General features: G+C 35.1%; 1 protein-coding gene across 1 annotated transcript; it reads left to right on the top strand.

Moving 5' to 3' along the window:
* Positions 1-6,132: 6,132 nt before the first annotated feature.
* On the top strand, positions 6,133-7,068 carry LOC129067099 (homeobox protein NANOG-like). Its single transcript, XM_054568832.1, has one exon. It carries the CDS (start codon positions 6,133-6,135, stop codon positions 7,066-7,068), a length of 936 nt encoding a protein of 311 aa, XP_054424807.1.
* The last annotated feature ends 13,440 nt before the right edge of the window (positions 7,069-20,508 follow it).

Here is a 20,508-nt window from a genome sequence, read left to right as displayed (position 1 = left end):
ATAGATATTGGAAGAAAGTGGTAGAAAGAAGAATTGAATGAGTTAGATCAAATCACCCCAGATTTAGTAGATAATCTATAAACAGAGTAACTATATAATGTATCATGCATACCAAGAAACTTTTGAGAGTGAAGGGCAATGATATAACAATTAAGCTAAAACAATAGACATGAAGTGCTGAGCATACCAGGACAAATCTTCACCCTGTCTCTGAATATTGAACAATATTTACCCAGAAAGTGAGAAAATTTTATTTTTATCACTTCTCTTACAACTCCAGATAACTCATATCTAAAACCATTTCTACAAATTTAATAATAAATTTAGCCCATTATATTTAGATTTGTCAATTGTAACACACTTTTAATGAGATTGATCTTTTCAGTGTGGTATGAACAAGATAACTGTCATCAAAATTAAGTACAGCCCATCTTTTCAAATGATACTTCTATGAGCTTTTCAGCATTTTTGAAAGCTAATATCCCTGCCAGTGAATGTAATGCTGAAGATTGGTACAGCACTTGAAAAGTATAATTATAGTTGTTAAATGCCAGCGAATCTGAGCTAGGGAGGTGAGTAATCTTGTGAATGCAGATGCTGTTAATATGATAGAACTAAGATGTAAATTTTCTTTTTTTTAGAAAATGGATGGTACATCAGAAGAAAGTAAAATTCAAAGGCAGATGTGATTCTCGCCAATAAACATACACACACACACACAGACTCATTACTAAGTGGCTTTCTGATGCTATTAAAGTGCTCACCCTTTCAGATAGAAATGAAATAGAAAACAGAGAGGGTGGGCAAGTTGCCAGGGCAGAGCTTCCCAAAGTATTTTCCACAGGATATTGATTGCTTTAAGGAGCACTGTTAAAAAAACAGATGTGCACATTTGGGAAATAATGCATATCCCAACTTTCTCTAAGAAATTTACATTATAGATTTGCGTCATAAGTATCTCCCAATTCTGCAAAAGAGGAACCTGTTTCATGTTGTTTAGCTCTGTATTTATGAAAGTTATTTGAACATACAGTGTTGAATTCAGGTCTTGTGGAGCCTGAATCTTTTATAGTTTGAGACTCCTTTTTATAAAAATAAAATAAAATAAAATAAAAAATAAAGTTAGGGACATAGTGCATATTTATTTAGAAATCACTTTAAAGTTCTTAGAGATTTGTATCTCTTTTCTTCTGAGCTTTCTGTGGGCAATGTACTAGAAATGCTTCCTTAGAAATGTTCCGAGTGGTAACACTTCTTCCCCTTGCAACTAAAACACAGAACAAACCTCAGCAATCCCCCATATTCTTACTGGTCTGAACAAGTGAGGTCTGAAGTTTAAGCTTCATTACCTTAGTTGTAAAGTTAACTCTGTGACAAGGTAACCCTTTTAATTTGGCTGAAATAATCGTTTCAGAAGCATGTTCTAGAAAATGCTGATATATAAAGTTTTATCTAGTTCTGTGCCTTAGAGAGTTGAAACTAATATATCAGATAGTTATGGCGTTATGGAGAAAATTAATTTAGGAAAAGGAGATAAAAAAGTGCCAAGGAGGGGACAGCAATTGAAAAGATGGTGGTCAGGGAAGGCCTCATTGAGAAAGTGAATTTGAACAGGTGTCTGAAGAACATGATGGGCCCTCCAACCTGACGCATGAGAGGAGAACATTCTGCTCTGCAGAGGAGCTTTGCTCTGACTGTGGAGCAGAGATTTGGGGCAGTAGATGGAGCAGCATATAGGGAGAAGAGAGCTTTTTATTTAGATGGAAGAAATTAATAGATGTTTGAATGCTAATGGGGTTGTTCTGGTAGTGAGGGGACAATTTATTATGTAGGAGACAGGAGTAAATTGCTTGATGATATTGGAAAAGCTGGCCTTGGAAGCTCAGCATATGTGGCTCAGAGAAAAGACAGATTTATGCACAGAGATGAAGGGATTTGTGTTTGCTTGGGAGCATGAGAAAGGTTTCTTCTGATTTCCCAGGAGGCATACTGCCCTGCAAACTCATAGCTGGGTGGGTGGACTATGTCTTTGTGGGCAGAAAAGGGGGCCTCTTGCCTTAGGAAGACACCACTCTGCACTGGGGCACAGGGCTTGTTGAGCAGAGTTTAGTCTGCATTTCCACCCCACTCATCCCTCAACTGAGTATCCTTGTGCAACGTACAGCTGTTCAATCATATGCCGTGGTCCTGCTTAACTGAAATAGGAACCTCCATTTTTTAGTTCCAAGAAACACTTTGAATAGTACTGAGGTAAAAAGTAATAATGCAAACGTAATGCTTTTGTTATAATGTGGGGCAACAACCCCCCTCTCAGCCAATTAAATGAAACAACTTCACACAGGCTACTTAAATTTTTAAAAATCAAAGAAAATACTAAAACCACAACAAAAACAGCAGCAAAAAAAGAAAAAAAATAAAAAAGAACATACTGTTGCCATAAGAAACATCCAAATCTATAGAGAATTTGTATGAGTTTAATTGAGCCAAAACTGACAATTTCCAGGAAATAAGATCTCAACTGCTCTAGAGAGTAACAGTTTTTCAGTTTCTTTTATGCATTTTAAAGTAAGGAACTGATATAAGGAATATGACATGAAGATGGGAGAAAGCAAGGCAGATGTTGAATCACAGGATAGTTAATAGATTATGTGCTGTTTGAGGGTGGTTATGGCTTGTTTCAAAGGTATGTTTACCTAGATGCACAGTAACAATGGACAGGACTGCTTAAGGCAAAGATAAACCCTTTACTAAAAAAGTTATATGCCTGGGGTGTGACTATCCACCTTGACCTGCCTAGCTATGAATTTATGATCAGATCACCCTCTGAGGTTACTTTCTGTAGAATCCTTTTTGTCCACCATACATTTGAAAATTTACCTCTACAAGTAAAAGAATATTTTACACAACAATTCTTTTACATTCTCAAGTAAATTTAAAAATATATAAAAGCTGCACTGGAAAGACAACAAACTGAGAAGAAAAAAGTGTGCAGTGTGATAAAAATAATCACGACAGCACTGTAAGCAGTAATTAGTAGAAGACACATGCAGAGAATTAAGTTCATCATGAGAAGACTATCTAAATATTTATCAACAAAATTATATATCTTGATAAAATTAATTATTCACCAATAATTCAAAGTTAAAGACAATTTGGTATGGTTATTGGGCATTGTAGAATATACATTTAACTTTTGAGTTTGTGAATTCAAAGTGAAACAAATCCACAGTATGTCAAATTCTGAAGCAGTATTTGTCTGAAGGTAGTAGACATGAAGAAGACACAGGCTGTTTGGACCCCTCCCAGTGCAAGATCTTATCACATAAGTGCAATGGAGGAAGAGAGGGGCAAGGTGGTTGAAGTTATTTTCAAGGAGTGACTATAATAGTGGGCCATGCAATCTAACTGGAATAAAAAAGGAAAAGGAGTCATTGATGAACTTGGAAAATATAGAGGGATCACTGGATGGGAGGTGATGATGAGGTCTAAGAAATACAGCAGATAGGACATTAAAGCCAGTGATTCAGAAAGACAGGAGATGATCTGAGTGGGATATTAGAAATAGAGATTCAGGAGGTTGTCCACCTGCTGGCAGTGACAAGAATATGATGGGAGCTTCTGGTAGGGCCTCCTTCCAGTTTTCCCCAGTGCATTGATCACATCAGGATCTCCTTAGAAAGTGTCCATATGGTGTATTCCACAGAGTAGCAGATCTGGGTAATATATGTAAATAAAAATAAACAAGCTATTTCTGCAGTATGAACTGCAATCCCCTAGTGGAAAATTAAATATTTGTTAAGCACCTATCCAGAACAAGACACAGAATCAAGTGCTGGGTATACAGCAGCCACCAAGAAAGATATTGCCCTTGTTTCTATGGAGCTTATATTTGAGTTGGGAGACTCATTTAAAACGCACGCGCCCGCGCACACACACACACACACACACACACAATCAAGCTAGGTGCTGCAAGACAAAGTACAGGAGCGGAACTTAATCCCAGGGTGGGAAGAATAGCCTCAGGCATTTAAACTGAGATTTAAACAGGAGTACAAGAGGTAAAAAAAAAAAAATTAGGCAAAAAAAATCTAGGAAAATATTTTCTTTTCTCTAAATAGTAACTATACCTCAAGGCAAATAAACCTGGAAGTAAAAATCAGGGTGTTAACATTCATTTCACTCTGGCTCTGTTGTAATGTCATAAAAAGCTGTTTATTGGGTTTCAATTTTTAATTTATGCCATAAAAATTATAAAGCAGAATATAAATATTATCCTTCCCAATATAAACATAGAACCCAGCAGCTGAGAGAGAGAGGGGAGAAGGAAGGGATAAAGCCATATTGAAAATGAAAATTCTCCATCTTACCTTGTGAACCAATACCTTAAACTGATTAATCAAGAAATAAATATCTACTTTTCAGGGGTAAAGGCAAAGAAAAAAATTATTTTTCTTTGGGGACTATTGAGAATACTCCCCAAATACCAAAAACAGTCATAAATAATCCCCAAAGATTAAACAGTATAGACTGAATCACTTAAAATTATAATTATAAAAATATTAAAACATTCCTTAACAGAATAAAGACTATTCCAAATAAATAAAGCAATTACAATTCAACATAGTACTCGTAGTCTCAGAGTAATTAAGCAAGAATAAAAAATAAAAGTATCTAAACTGGGAAGGAAGAACTAGAACTTTCACTATTTGCAGATGACATGATTCTATATGTGGAAAACCATACTCCACCAAAAGACTATTAGAAACAATAAAGTACAGTAATATTGTAGAATACAAAATCAATATACAAAAATCCATTGCATTCTTACATATTAACAATGAAATATCAGAAATAAAAATGAAGAAAATAATCCCACTTACTATTGCAACAGAAAGTATAAAATACCTGGAAATAAACTTAACAAAGAACCTCTACACTGAAAACATAATTGAAAAAAAATAGAGGACACACAAAAAATATAAAGATATTCAGTACTCCTAGATTGGAAGAATTGACAATGTTGAAATGGCACATTAACTGAAGTAAAACACAGATTTAAAGCAATCCCCATCAAAACCCCAATGGCATTTTTTACTGAAATAGAAAAAAAATCATCAAATTTCTATGAAACCAAAAAGATTCTAAATAGCCAATGCAATTCTGAGAAAAATGAACAAAGTCAGAGGTATCATACTCCCTGACTTCAAACTATACTACAAAGTTACAATAATCAAAACAGTATGTTATTGGCTGAAGGAGAGACACACAAACCAATGAAACAGAATTTAGAGCCCAGAAATAAACCCACACATATGTGGACAACTAATTTTCGACAAAGCAACCAAAAACATACAATGGAGGAAGGGATGTCTCTTTTCAATAAATGGTGTTGGGAAAACTAAAGAACCACAGGCAAATGAATGAAACTAGACTTTTATCTAACACCATACACAAAAATTACTCAAAATAGATTAAAAACGAGTATAAGACCTGCAACAATAAAATACACGAAAGAAAACTTAAGCACTAAACTTAACAACATTAGTTTCAGGAGGGTTTTTGTAAACTTTACACCAATGTCAAGAGAAGTACATGCAAAAATAAATGACCACTTTGTAAGTTATATAAATGTTTAATCCCTGGATTGTACAGCCAAAACTAATATTATATTGTATATGTTATCATTTTAAAAAGTTTTAATATTAAAAAATGAATAAATGAACGGGACTACATCAAACAGCTTCTGCACAGCAAAAGAAACAATCAACAAAGCAAAAAGGCATTCAACCAAATAGGAGAACATACTTGGAGAAATGAGACCTCCAATGAGGGTTAATATCCAAAATATATAAAGAACTCATACAACTGAACAACAATCCAATTAAAGAATGGATAGAGAATCTGAATAGACACTTTTCCAAGGAAGACATACAGGTAGCCAACACATATAAAAAATGATGCTCAACATCACTAGTCACCTTTTCCCAGATTGGGCTGGTTGGCTCTGGTTACTGCAAAGGTGACTCACTTCATTCGGTCTTTTTGATACTTTTACATCTGGAGACTTCGCAAAGCTTTTCTATCTTACCATTTACCTCTTGAAGTGTTTTTTCTCTCCTTCAACTCAACAAGATGAGTGTGGATTCGGCTTCTCCCCAAAGCCTGCCCTGCCCTGAAGCATCCAATTCTAGGGAACCTTCACCCGTGCCTGAGATTTACGAGCCTGAAGAAAACTATGCATCCTTGCAAATGTCATCTGCTGAGACACTCCACACTGAGACTGTCTCTCCTCTTCCTTCTTCCATGGACCTGCTTATTCAGAACAGCCCTGATTCTTCCACCAGTCCCAACTTAATGCTGCCCACTGCTGCAGAGGACAGTACAGCGAGGGAGGAAAAAGGTCAGGTCAAGAAACAGAAGATCAGAACCGTTTTCTCACAGACCCAGCTCTGTGTACTCAATGAGAGATTTCAGAGACAGAAATATCTCAGCCTCCAGCAGATGCAAGAACTTTCCAACATCCTGAATCTTAGCTACAAACAGATTAAGACCTGGTTCCAGAACCAGAGAATGAAATGTAAGAGGTGGCAGAAGTACAACTGGCCAAAGAATAGCAACCGTGTAGCTCAGATGAGCTCAGCAACTACAGAGTACCTGGGCCTCTCATCCTATCATCACCAGGGATGTCTGGTGAATGCTTCTGGGAACCTTTCGATGTGGAGCAGCCAGACCTGCAGTAACCTATCTTGCGGCAACCATTCCTGGAACAGCCCATCTTGGAACTACCATTCCTGGAATAGTCAGACCTGGTGCCCCCAAACCTGGAATAACCAGGCTTGGAACAACAAGGCCTGGAACAATCAGTTCTATAGTTATGGAGAGGAATCCCTGCAGCCCCAAATCCAGTTCCAGCAAACTCCCATCAGTGATTTAGAGGCCACCTTGGAAACCACTGGGGAAACCTATGATGCAATATTGCAAACCCCTGTGTATTATAGTACCCAGCAGACCATGGATTTATTCCCAGATTACTCCATGAACATGCAGCCTGACTCCACGAACATATAGCCATGAACATCCAGTGTGACGATGGGTAATTACTCAGTCTCAATTTGGGCAGTGGCTGTATCTCTCCTAGGAATTTTTTTCCTCCTAGGATTTTTCTATGTGTCTCTTTCTTGAGATGCTGCTTCTCATTATGCCTATTATGCCAATTTGGAGGGGTGGGGGTTAGGTATGATGAGTCTTAATCAGAGATTTCTGTAGCCTTGCTGCTGTAGACATGTAAGATGTCTCTGGCTGTAGATAATTAAATATAATACTATTTAGAATCACTCTAGGGTGTAGAATCTGAACCTCAAGAATAGAAAGTAAAATACAAAGATTTTTCATAGAAGATTATCTGTGTTTTCTGGGACTGGGAGGCTTGTTGAAAACCTCAGTTCAGGTGAATGGTTAAGCTACAATATCCTTCACTGATTTCCTCTGCCCCTTTTACTGTTTTACTACAACCCCCAATTTATTACTCAAGTATTTGTAAAAGATGTTTTGTATTTTGCTGTATCGTGATACCAGTTTTGGCTGGTTGGTTTAGAAGTTTAAATACAAATAAATAAAACATCTATTTTCCCATTAAAAAAAAAAACAAACAAACAAAAAAAAAACATCACTAGTCATAATTGAAATGCAAATCAAAACCACAATGAGATACCATCTTATACTTGTTAGAATGGCTATTATCAATAAGACAAGGAATAACAAGTGTTGGAGAGGATGTGGAAAGAAGGAAACCCTCACACACTGCCAATGGGACTGTAAATTGGTGCAGCCATTATAGAAAGCAGTATGTGGATTCCACAAAAAAAAAAAGAAAAGAAAAAAAAATCAAGAATAGAACTACCATATGACCCAGCAATCCCTCCTCTGGGTATCTACCAGAGAAATTAGAAAACACTTATTTGTGAAGATATATGTACTCATATGTTCATTGCAGCCTTATTCACAATAGTGAAGATAAAGAAACAACTTAAGTGACCTTTAACAAGTGATTGGATAAAGATGTGGTGCATATATACAGTGGAATACTACTCAGCCATAAAAAAGATGAAGTACTGCCATTTGTGACAACATGGATGGATCGTGATACTATTATGCGGAATGAAATAGGTCAGATGAAAAATGACAAGAATCATGCATACCATTTCATTTATATAAGGATACAAAGAAAAAGCAACAAAGGAACAAACAAAACAAACATACAAACAAAAAACCAAACTAATAGATACAGACATCTGAAGGTGGTTACCAGAGGGGAAGGGGGAGAGGATGAAGAGGGTAAAGGGGGTTAATGACATGGTGACAAAAGGAAACTTCACTTTGAGTGGTGAGCACACAGAGTATTCAGATGTCATTTTATAAAATTGTACCACCTGAAATTTATGTAATGTAATTAACCAATGTTACCCCAACAACTTTAGTTTTTACAGTTTTTTTAAACAGCATGAACAAAATTAAAATTCAAAAAAATAATAAGAGGCATTTGTGCCCTGGCCAAGTGGCTCAGTTGGTTGAAGCACCCTACCGTACACCTAAAAGGTGGTCGATTCATTCCCAGTCAGGGTATACACCTAGGTTGTAGGGTCAGTCCTCAGTTGGGGCACATGTGGGAGGCAACTGATAGATGATTCTCTCTCCCACGGGTGTCTCTCTCTCTCTCTCTCTTCCCCCCTCCCTTACTCTCTAAAATCAATAAACATATCCTCAGGTGAGGATTAAAATTTTTTTTTTTTCATATAAATACATATATATACACATATATACATATATGTATATATGAAAAAAGAAACATTTGTAACAAAAACTTTAGCTACGTTTTCAAAATTTCTTATATACAAATCATAACTATGAATTAATAGAAGATAAATGTTCTAATGTCTGCACAGAGTAAGAATAGGCTGACATAGAGAAAGCAATAAATATAAAAACATGTACAACTTTACTAATAGTTAAACAATGCTAATTTAAATAACAATGCAATTAGATGACAAATGTGAAAAAGTTTGATAATAGTGGGAGTTGGTAAAGATTTTGGAAATAGGAAATATCATACATTATTGTTGAGAGTATAAGTCAATAAACATTTCTGGAGACAAATCTGAACACAGATTCAAATTTTCAAATATAGATAACACTAGATGTAGAACTGCATATTTTAGAAAATTATTATAAATAAAATAATAGGTAAATTGCATAAATATAAAGAAACTAGGAAATTTTTTAGTGCTGATTACAATAGAGAATAATCAGAAATATCCCAAAAATCTAGCAATAAAGGTATGGTATAATGAATTATATATGACAAAGCAGTTACAAATGATAATATAAATCACTTATTTATTGCCATAGAGAGATGTCTACAGCACATTGTTAAGGGAAATTTCATGTTAAATTTGTATGCTTTTGCTGGTATGCGAATGCATGTAAATACCATTATTTATCTCAGTAATAAACTGACACGTTTATTTATTGTTCCACCAACAATACACAGTACCTCTTGGCCTTCCTATCTTATAATTATGAAAGCTGCACCTCTAACTTTCTTTTACCTTTTCCCCACTTACCATCTCCCTACTTCTGTCACTTGTAATTTTAATTCTACTTTATCAGGGGTGACAATATTTATGTTTTGTTTTGTAACTACAACCAATCATTTCACACTTTGTCTTTATTGAAAAACAATAATGCTTGTATCATTATGCCTTTGTAATTATAGGCTCTGCTGTGAACAATAACTCAAAATCATAAATGTGCAAACACTATAATATACATTATTGTTTTTCCTGGAATGTCTAATACATTTTTTTTTTAAATTGACTCCTTTCCTCCTTGCACCCTTATCACACACTTAGTTTCTTTGAAAACATTCTTTTACACCAGCTCCTAGAAACTCCCTCCCTTCTCTCCCCACACAGAATTCCCTGTTGGCATCTTCGGTCCTTGAGCTCCCTTCTGGATGGCTGCTCTCCGGATGCACCAAATCATGCTTCTGAAACTTCAGGTCTTTGCTCTTCTCGATTGCATTACCTTTTTCTGGGTGTCATTTCTTTCCTTTCTTGCTTATTTTTGGGAATATGTCTTCGACTAACTTCCTTAGGAGAGTGCTTGGGAGGTAACATGTACAAATTCTTAAATGTATGGTTTTATTCAGCTCTCAGATTATACTTATTCTTTGGAGATTTTAATATATTTTTTATTCCTTCATAATTTTGAAAGTATTTCTAATGAAAGATAATATACAATGGAAAGTGTCCAGACCATATATAAAAATAGAACTCTGACCAACATTGCAGCAACCAGCCTAGGAACCATTTTCTATAATAACCAGCCCAGGGAACTAGCCTCCGTGTAAGAAGTCACATCAGTATCTCCCACAAAGAGCCAGGAAGATCAAACAAGAAACCCTGCCAAAATTGGCCCAGAATGGCCAGAAACTGATTAATAACTGAAAACTTCTCTAATTTTTGTCACCACTTTCAATTTAGTTCCAAATAGAAAAAGCCAAACATGCACCCCTAATCAATCATAGGGTACCTGGCTTCTAGGTAGCCTACCTACGGCTTCCCCGGGCAAGCAGCATCCAATCAGGGCAAAACTGAAGCCTCCCTTTCTTCCACCGCAATTCTTTCCCACTCCACTGCCTGTCTTTGAGTTTCTGAGTTTTTTGCCAAACCAAGTGATGTTTCTTGCCAACACCAAGTGATAGTAGCTGACTCCCTTGTTATACAAAAACTGAGCAAATAGCTTTTGCTTATTCACATCTGAGTGGTCTTTGTTTACTTCTAAGTTATGTAGAGATTTCTAGAATATAAGGCTACTGAGAAGCCTGATAACAGTGTGACTTTAAAAAATAACAGCTTTGTTAGGATAAAATTTGCACATACATGCAATTTACTCATTTAAAGTGTAATGGCTTTTAGTCTAGTCTAAGAGTTGTGTAACCACATTCACAAAATTTTAGATTATCATCTCCCCAAAAGAAACCTGTACCCATTAAACAGTCACTCTCCCAGCCTCTCCAAGCCCCTACATCACTGGCAACCCCTAAACTACTTTCTGTCTATATAGATTTGCCTATTTTAGACATATAATATAAAAGCAATCTGAAATATATGATCTTTTGTGACTGAACTCTTTCACTTAACATAATGTTTCCAAGGTTCATCTGTGTTGCACCACGTATCAGTACTTCATCCCTTTTCATGGCGAGATAATATTCCATTGTATGAATATACTACCTTTTGTTTATTCATTCGTCAGTTAGGTTGTTTCCATTTAAATATTTAAATATTTTCTTTATACAGCTACTGATTTTTGCCGTCAGTTACATTTTAATGCATTCCCTTTTTCCAACATATCATCCTTATTTTATAAATGCAATATCTCTCTAACATATCTCTAAAGATACTAGGTATAGAGACAATTTTCAAGGTCTCTTCTGTTTCCTGGATTAACTATTCTCTCTCTGGCCATTGTGGCTAATTATTAGTCTTGATCTTTCTCTTTGACATTCCTCATTTGTCTGATCATTCTTAATTGCCTATTTGAATTTTAGGTCAGACAACAGAAAATCTAGCTGAGGTCTTTTTATTGATGAGCAGGAGTTTAATCATTCATCTTATGTTGAGTCAGGAACAAGTCAACCGTTATGATTGGTTGAAATATTGAAGGTTTCACTCTAGGATGCCGAATCACATTAACTGTCCTAGTTTTACCAGATAGTTCTTTTCATTTCTATAGATAAGGAGTCTCCTTTCATTTCTTTTATTATAGTAAGTATACATAAAATTTGTCATTTTAACTATGTTAAAGTGTATAGTTCAGTGGCATTAAGTACATTCACATTGTAAAACTGTCACCACTATCCATCTCCAGAACTTTCTCAACATCCCTTACTGTGACTCCCTACCCATTAGACAACAACTCCCTACTCACCCATCTCCTCAGTCCCTGTTAACCACTGTTATACTTTCTGTGTCCATTTTTATTTAATTTTTACTTTTTGTTTGAAAGCATTTTTTGGCTTTGAGTTTTTTGCTTGAAGGAAAAGAAGATACATGGGGAGTTAATATTATCCATTACCTACACCCTTTTGTTTTTGAATATTCTAATCTGAAGATACACCAAGTCACAGATGGCCCACTACTCTGATTTGTGTCTCACTTCGGACATTTTCTAAGCTGTGTTTTGCTCCATCCTTTTGAATCAGTTTCTACTGCTTCCTCCACTCTACCTCCTATTAGATTTTATAAAATCTTTCACACTCTATCGATTCTCCCTTCACTTCTTATTTCTACATTTTTATTTCTATTACAATGAGTTGGGGAAAACAGTAGTAGATATCATCATATGCTCATATTAAAACATAAGCCTGTGCTAACATTTTAAACTCTTAAGTGTTATCTGGTATACTTAACTAGAAATCTAACAGTGTTATATTTAAAATCAGTACCAAAATTCAAAGAGGTATTTTGAAAATAATAAAAAATGCAGAGAGATATTAAGAATCAGTATATGGAGCATATTTTAATGTAAATTCAATAAATAAATTTAAATCTTAAACTACTGTACATAGCTGATTATAGCACAGATATTGATGACTTTAAAATCAACTATTTTTTGACTAGCACATTTAATTCTATAGTAATTCTTTATTACTAAAACCTCAGCAGAGTAGCATATGTCATTAAATGGATATGTGCTATGGATTCATAAAACATAATTAAAAACTGGATTCCCCTTGTTCATGATGATCATTGTATCTAGCATTGGAAAGGGAGCATAAAGAGTAGGGATACTGTGTGTAAAATCCAAAATGGCTATTTTTAAGCCCACATTTGGGCATATATTAGCTTTACTTGGGCAATCATCTGAAGTCATTCTTCATTTGTAAAATGGGTTTAAAATAATACCTATTCATAAGACATCTGTGAAGAATTGATGAAGCAAGTGTAATACTGGGCTCAAAGTAGATGCTGAATATATATTAGCTGTTATTACCCATAGCCAGACTTCAGTATCACTTGTGTGAGTCAAGATCCTGGGTCTAATACCAGTTCCCTAAACTTGACCATGCTACTCAGCCTCTCAGTGCCTGTTCCCTCATCTCCAAAATGTAGCTGATGCTGAGACTACATTAAAGGGTCATTTTTGAGTATTAAATGCAACAATATAGATATAGGATTTAAAACAAATTGTTTTAAGAATATAGAGATTATATTCTTATCTCTATTTCCTGGCTCCTCTTTCTTCCCTTCCACTTCAAAATATTTTAAAACATTTTCATTTTTACATTTTGAACCAATATTATATTTAGGTCTATGCTTGAACCATCACCAATGACATATAGACTCAATAGTTGCTTCTGTCATCTTTATAAACTGAAATCTTCCCTGGCCGCCTTGGCTCAGTTGGCTGGAGCATCATCCTATACACTGCGGTATGTATGTGAGGTAACCAATCAATGTCTCTCTCTCTCTCTCTCTCTCTCTCTCTCTCTCAAATCAATAGACATACTTTTTTAAAAAAAAAACTAAAATCTATTAAAAAAATGTTTCAACCTTTACTTCTACTGTTTCTGCATTTCACTGAATTCTAAGCATGGCTTTCCCAAAATGTTGCCATATTGTTTTTTCCTTCAATAAGTAAAAGTGTTAAACTTTACTGTAATGGCCTTTAAAAGCTTTCTAACATTTTGTCTTAACTTGATCTAAAAAAAAAATCTTTATTTCACTAAGGATGTTCTTACAAACCACAGGTCAGTTTAGAAGAAATAGAGTTATCTAGGATAAGTTGCACTGGTTCCCCACCAAAATGGACAAACAACTCAAATTTTATCCTGAGTCAGGATTTTTTTCAACCTGCTTGCTTGGAAAGTCTATTTTGATTATAATATAAATACTAGCTAATATATAAGAAGATGACACTCTTACTTTCATTTTCAAAGTGTCTTTGTACCTGTAGTTCCCTCTTCCTGGGCTTCCCTTCCCACTATGTCTACCTTGTAGCTCCCATGCATTCTCCAGATCTAGCTCACTGTCACCTCTGGCATATTCTTTTTAAATTACTGAGTCCCACTTAGTTACACATTCCTCTTGGCTCCCTCAGAACTCCATGTCTACTTCCTCATACTCCTTACAGCTACACATAGTAATTGGTAAAATCCAATCCCACCATTGGACTGAGCCTAAGGAGTAGAAATCAGTATAAGGTTCCTCTCTATATCTCCAATATTATATGATCAATAAATATCTGTTAATAAAAGAATTTAATAGGTAGCTCTATTGGAGGACATCAGCTACTTGCTTTTACTCAGTATCTTCTTTGGAAGAATCGTGCCCAGAATCACATATCCAGACTCACACATATCCTCAGATACCCAAGGGGTGATACAAACCTTGGTTCTAACGATGGGTATGTGACCCAGGAATGGGTAGAGAACTCAAAGTACTTCATTTCACTGGCCACTGTAATTAAGTCAGGAATAGGTGTATGATTCAGTCCAGGACCAGAAGGATCATCCCTGGAAATTTGTATGGGAATTTGGAGAGATGTACTGTCTTTTCTCTTGGAACATCTCTAGAGGTGAGAATGAGCTAAATCTAGAGTTGATGATGGCCATCCTTGTTACCACATAGAGAGGACTTACCAGAATAAAGTTAATCCAGAAATACACAGAGCTAAGTGATGGCATTATTTTAGCCTCAGATCCAGATATATCTGGATTTAATTCTTATCCTTTCCAGTTACATGAGGGTTTTTTCTGTTTGTTTTGTTTTCTTTAGTTAGTCGTAGAGTCATTTCTGTCACTGGCAATAGAAAATGTCCTGGAAAAACACAGTTACTCCTTCAAACAAGGACATCAATGTTTTTAAATATTTAATTTATTTTTTCAGAGAGAAGGGAAAGGAAGGAGAAAGGGAGGGTGAGAAACATCAATGTGTGGTTGCCTCTCATGCGCTCCCTACTGGGGACCAGGCCCACAACCCAAGCATGTGTCCTGACTAGGAATCGAACTGGCAACCCTTTGGTTTGCAGCCCAGCACTCAATTCATTGAGCCACGCTAGCCAGGGAAGGACATAAATTTTTAAAACCATGGAATGAAACAACACTATTACTGACCACATAGGTATACAACTTATATCTTTTAATTCAGTAGCATGCTATTGTAAATAATAAAATAACCCACCATCAACTATCTTTACAAGTACAAATAAAGGGTAAAAAATTGTTCCCTCTTCTGTTTGAAATCCTATGACAGTTCTATTAGATCAAAAGTATTTGTTAATATACAAAAATAAATAAATTTTTGTTTTTCTTATTAAGTTGATAAATGAAAGCAAGGAAGTGAAAAAACTACATCGAGAAAAGCATTTTGAGTAGATAACTATTTATTCAAGGTTTTTGCCCCATGTATGGCACAAGAGGGAGCAAGTGTTTGGATATTTGATAACATGAACATAAACCATGGTTACACACTGAAACCCCAATCATGAAGATATACTGCACACATTCTTAAATTTTAATATGCATATGAACCATCTGAAAAAACTGGTTCAATTTAAGGATTCAAATGTTACCCTCCCAAAGATTCTCTGATTCATTATGCCAGAGTTGGGGCCAGGAATGTAAATTTTAGACAAGCACCCAAGGTTAGTCTGAATTAAATGGTGCCTTGCTCTCTGAGGTAAAGAGAATCATAAAAGATGATAAACCTGAGAGCTGGTTCCTTCCCTACAATGTGAGAAATGAAACTAATTTTCAGAAAGGAAAATGTTAAAAACAGAAAATGTTAGAATTTACTGCATTATTTTCTTAGATTCTATAGGACAAAAGATATAGAGGGGTTCTTTTGCCCAGAAAAATATAAAACCCCAGTTCTGGTCCTTTCTTATTTAGGAACTAGTTTATTTCTTTATTTTTTTTTTTTTTACTAAATTGGACATGATAAATTGCTTAGAAATAATATAGCTTCCTGAACCTTATATCTAAGTCATAAAATTTGGTTGGTGCATTCTTAGAAACATAAAATGTTTGGTTTCAGAGGAGCCTTGCAGTTCATTTAACCTATCCATGATCAAATGTTGGACTCTTTTCTGCACTGTTCCCTAAAAGTGGTCATTCAATCTCTACCTTAATACCTCCAATGACCCAGAACTCATTACTTCATGAAAAAAGCATTTTTTTTCTTTTGTGGTAAAAGTTCGTGCTTGATTTTGTTTGGTGACTGATTGGTTTTTTCCTTCCACTAGGCTAAAATCTACCTCCCAATATAGGATTTCATTAACCTTAAGTCAGCCTGCTATGTTGACACACAGAAACAATATAGCTGTTCTATATGAAGGGTATGTAATTATTTTGAAAATTTATCAGTATACCCCCTAAATCCTATTTTCCAGATTAAACAATAAGTTTCTTCAGCTATTTCTTTTCTGGCTTGGTTTCTAGAGACTCTCTACCTGATAACCCTCTGTACCTTCTTCTACTTGTTTGATTTGCCCCTTGAACTGCAAGATTATTTTTATTTATCTTTGGAGGGAATTAAAATTTCCTAGGATTATCCTTCTGGTCCTCAAACTGAGCCTTGGGCTAGGGCAGTAGGGAATAATGGCATCACATATCTCAAGCCCAGAAGCTCCATATCACTACCCTCTTTTGTAGATGAGAAAATTGAACTTCACAGAGGCTACCTCACTTCCCAAGGTCACACAGCCAAGTGAACAAAATGGCATTCCACCCCGGTCTGTGTGACTCTGAAACCCTCACTTCTTTTCCCTGTAGCCCAGTGCCCCTCTGGTCTTCTCTTCACATCTCCCAATGCCTGAATACCTCCACAAATGCCCACCCGTTCTCTGCTAGCCCTTCTCTACGTCAAAGACAGCTTTGTCTGATAGAAAATTTTTTCTTGCTTTCAGCTAAAAACTACTTCGCCCTTAATTTTCATATTTGTCATGTGAGACAAATTTAATATTTTGTTGTCCTTTATTCATCCCCCAAAGCACAAGAGTTATAAAGAAGACCTTGACTCACATATTAACAATTTATGCCTTCGATTTGCATTTTAGGCTACAAAGAACTTCCATGACCTTCGAGCAGGCCCTCAATTAGGCCAAGCTGATAGTATCTAGAATATACGTGTAGCATTTGGCCTTTACTGTAAAAACTGTTTACATGATATAAAGTGATAAGTGCCACAAGGGAAATACAGATAAAATATTTTGAAAATATAGAAAAAAAAGAAATTGTTTCAGAGTAAAGTAATTAAGGAAATGTTCAAAGTTACAGAGAAGGAAGGGCAAGAAACTCCTGGAAGTAGGGACACTGTGAGAGGAAAATGGGGGAAGAAAGCTCAGTTTGGTAGCTTTATTCATGAACTAATACTCAATATCAGGAAATAAAGTATTAGAACTAAAACAAAATTAGTCAAAAATCATCTATGGATACTGAATATTCTTTTTAAAAAAGATTCCCTGGCAATGCTGTTAAATGATACAATTAATTATTTGTATTCTTTGTGGTAAAATCAATGAAACAAATTCATAAGGCAAATGAACTATACTTTATCAACTAAAGGGGCCTGAAAAGGAATATAATGCTACCATTAATTTACTCTTACTAAAATAGTCTGATTTTGTCTAGACAGATAAGATAAAGGATAATGCAGAAGAAATGTAAAACTACCAACTAAGTGTTATATGATTCCAACAAAGTTCTCAAGCATAGGTTCATGGCTTAATTAGTAATATTTCACAAATTTTAATTTACATGGAAATCTCTTGAGAATTCTACATGGATAATCACTACCACCACTTACTACACTAACTTAGCATCCAATCTATGCCTGTATTTATGTATATTTGTGTGTGTACAAGAACATAAAATATACATGTATAATGCAATATTATTTGACTAACTGGTAAAGCATGTTAATGTCTAGTGAAATAATTGCTAACAAACTAGATACTTGTTGTTTAGGACTTACTGGTCTAAAAAGAATTATTTTTCTCCTTAGCACACCTCCATTGAAAATTTCTTGCATTATGTTAGTTCCAATATAAATAAAAATCCCAAACTTGTGTTATCCTTGTGTCTTTCCATCTAGTTATCTAGTTACCCATAAGACTTATCTAAAATAAGGTTGTAGGCCAGAACTAATGGTAAAAGTTAACATTTACTGAGGATTGACTATGTGCTCGGCACTGTTCACAGCAGTTTATATGTTTTCATTAACTAGTCCTCTTAACAGTCCTTCAAGATAGGCACCCTAGTTTTCAGGTAACTGATGTACAGAAAGCTTAGTCAGCTTGCTATGGTCATGTAGATAAAAGTGATAAAGAGTTTGGCTATATAATAGTAACTTCTATACCATGTTGTGCTGTATGTATGTACTATGTATAAAGTAATAAAATATATTGAGATTAACAACTCTAATCAGTGGTATACAATTGTCAGCATTATGGTTCAGAAGTGAAATCATACCAAATATAGGAAGTTTTGGAAAGAATTATATTTTTGTGGGCCACCACTATTGAGGTCATCATTACAAAGGAATTGCTAAAATGATCTTTCATCTTTTATCACCAGCATCAGGTACAGAGCTTGGGCATATAGTTGACACTCAGTAAGTATATGTTGAATAAATGAGTAATAAAGAAATCATATCCAGGGAATATCCACTTAAATTGTTATCTCTCAAACTAGGAACACCACTAGTTTATCCTTTTGGTTGAAGGAGGCCATGTAACACAGTGGAAAGGACATAGGCTATAGCACCAGGCTTAAATTTGAAATCCAGATATAAATACCATTTGTCAAATTTATAACCTGAGTAAACTTACTTAGACTCTTAAGCCACAGTTCCTTAAAAACTATGATAATTATAAATAACACAAATGCATTATTTTGACCATTAAATATTGGCAAAGTATCTACAAGATTCTGGTATTGAGTAAGTAGCTTAACAAGTAGTAGTTTTCATTCCCCATGGCCACCCTGGCTCAATAACTCAGTTGGTTTACAATTTTCCTTTTCTAACTATATCCCCTATGTCCAAAAAAAATCACCATTTATATAGTCTATTTCTGCCACAGTTTTTCCATTGTTCTCCTTCTTGTCATTTTCACTGCTACTACTCGCCTTTTCCCAACTACTTTTAAAAAGAGTATTTTAATTGTTCATTCGATTGTCTGTATCCATACTGTGTGCTGAAAAACTAATCTTCTAAAACAGCGGTTTTCAACTTTTTCATCTCATGGCACACATAAACTAATTATTAAAATTCTGTGGCACAAATATGTTTTTTGCCAATATGACAAAAAACATATGGGTATAATTTTTATTGATTTCCAAAACAAATAATAATAGTAATTATTACCTACCCTTTTTTGCTCCAAAGTGACTTTTTTAAAAATTAGGTGCCTGCTGTCTGAAGGCAAAGAGAGGCCTTGCAGTGTGGAATTTAGAAAAAATAAAAAATATTAAAAAATAAAAAATTTGGTGCCTATACTTGTTTATAAGAATATCTGGTACCAAAAATAATCAATCAGACACAACCTTATCATGTGACATGACCAATCAGATGCAATTCTATTATATGATCTATATACTCACGGTTCAAGACAGGACATTCACATTGGGCAGCTAGTGTTGTGTTGGCTGTTATTATGTTTTATTTAACAATCTAAGGGAGAAGAAGTCAATGCCCTTGACTAGTCAGGTATTTCATGTTTTAAAAATTCTTGTTGCACAATGGTTGAAAATTGCTGTTGTAAAAGATTATTAGCTATGTCCATAGCAGGCTTGATGGGCATGTGACCTACACAATTGCACAAAATCCTAAACTAAGGAAAGCTATGGTGTGTTTAATGTTCTGCTGTCACCCTCTTAAAATTCTTAATTTATGAACAAGGAGTTCCACACTTTTATTTTTCACTGTGCTCCACAACTTACACAGATAGGCCTGGCCATCTGCTCCCTTGTTTGGAAAATGAAAGCACATTTTCACTGTCTATTAAACCAATGATATTCATTCCAAACCAGCACTTGGGGTCTTTCACAACAAGGCTTCCACATGCTTCTCCAGATTTGTCAACCATGGCACAGTTTGATAGATCTTTATTCTTCCATTTCTTTATCCATTCAATAAATCTTCATAAAATATTATTATGGACTACACAGATATGCATAGTGTACTCGGCCTGCCTCTCCAACTGTATCGTGTAAGTTCTCCCCTATCTAATTGCTCTACTCAAACAGGCACTTCTTACAACCTCCCCCAAAATGCTTCCCTTGTGGAATTTGTCCTCTATTTTTTTCTACTGAATTACTCTTTCTCCCTGTATTATTTTCATTGCTTGGCTTCTTCTCATATTTCAATTTCATAAATACTACCTTAGAAGAAAGACTTTTCTTAACTTCTGCATATAAAGTTGGTGGTCCTTGTTATTCTTTGT

The sequence above is a fragment of the Pteronotus mesoamericanus genome, unplaced genomic scaffold (genome assembly GCF_021234165.1).
Source record: "Pteronotus mesoamericanus isolate MK-2021 breed Mesoamerican mustached bat unplaced genomic scaffold, CSHL_Meso_final contig_20, whole genome shotgun sequence".
NCBI classification, from domain to species: domain Eukaryota; kingdom Metazoa; phylum Chordata; class Mammalia; order Chiroptera; family Mormoopidae; genus Pteronotus; species Pteronotus mesoamericanus.
The sequence above is the reverse complement of the archived record's forward strand: the minus strand, read 5'-3'. Positions and strand labels throughout refer to the sequence as shown.

Coding starts and splice junctions, on each gene's coding strand:
- LOC129067099 (XM_054568832.1), top strand. CDS start 6,133: ATGAGTGTGGATTCGGCTTCTCCCCAAAGCCTGCCCTGCCCTGAAGCA.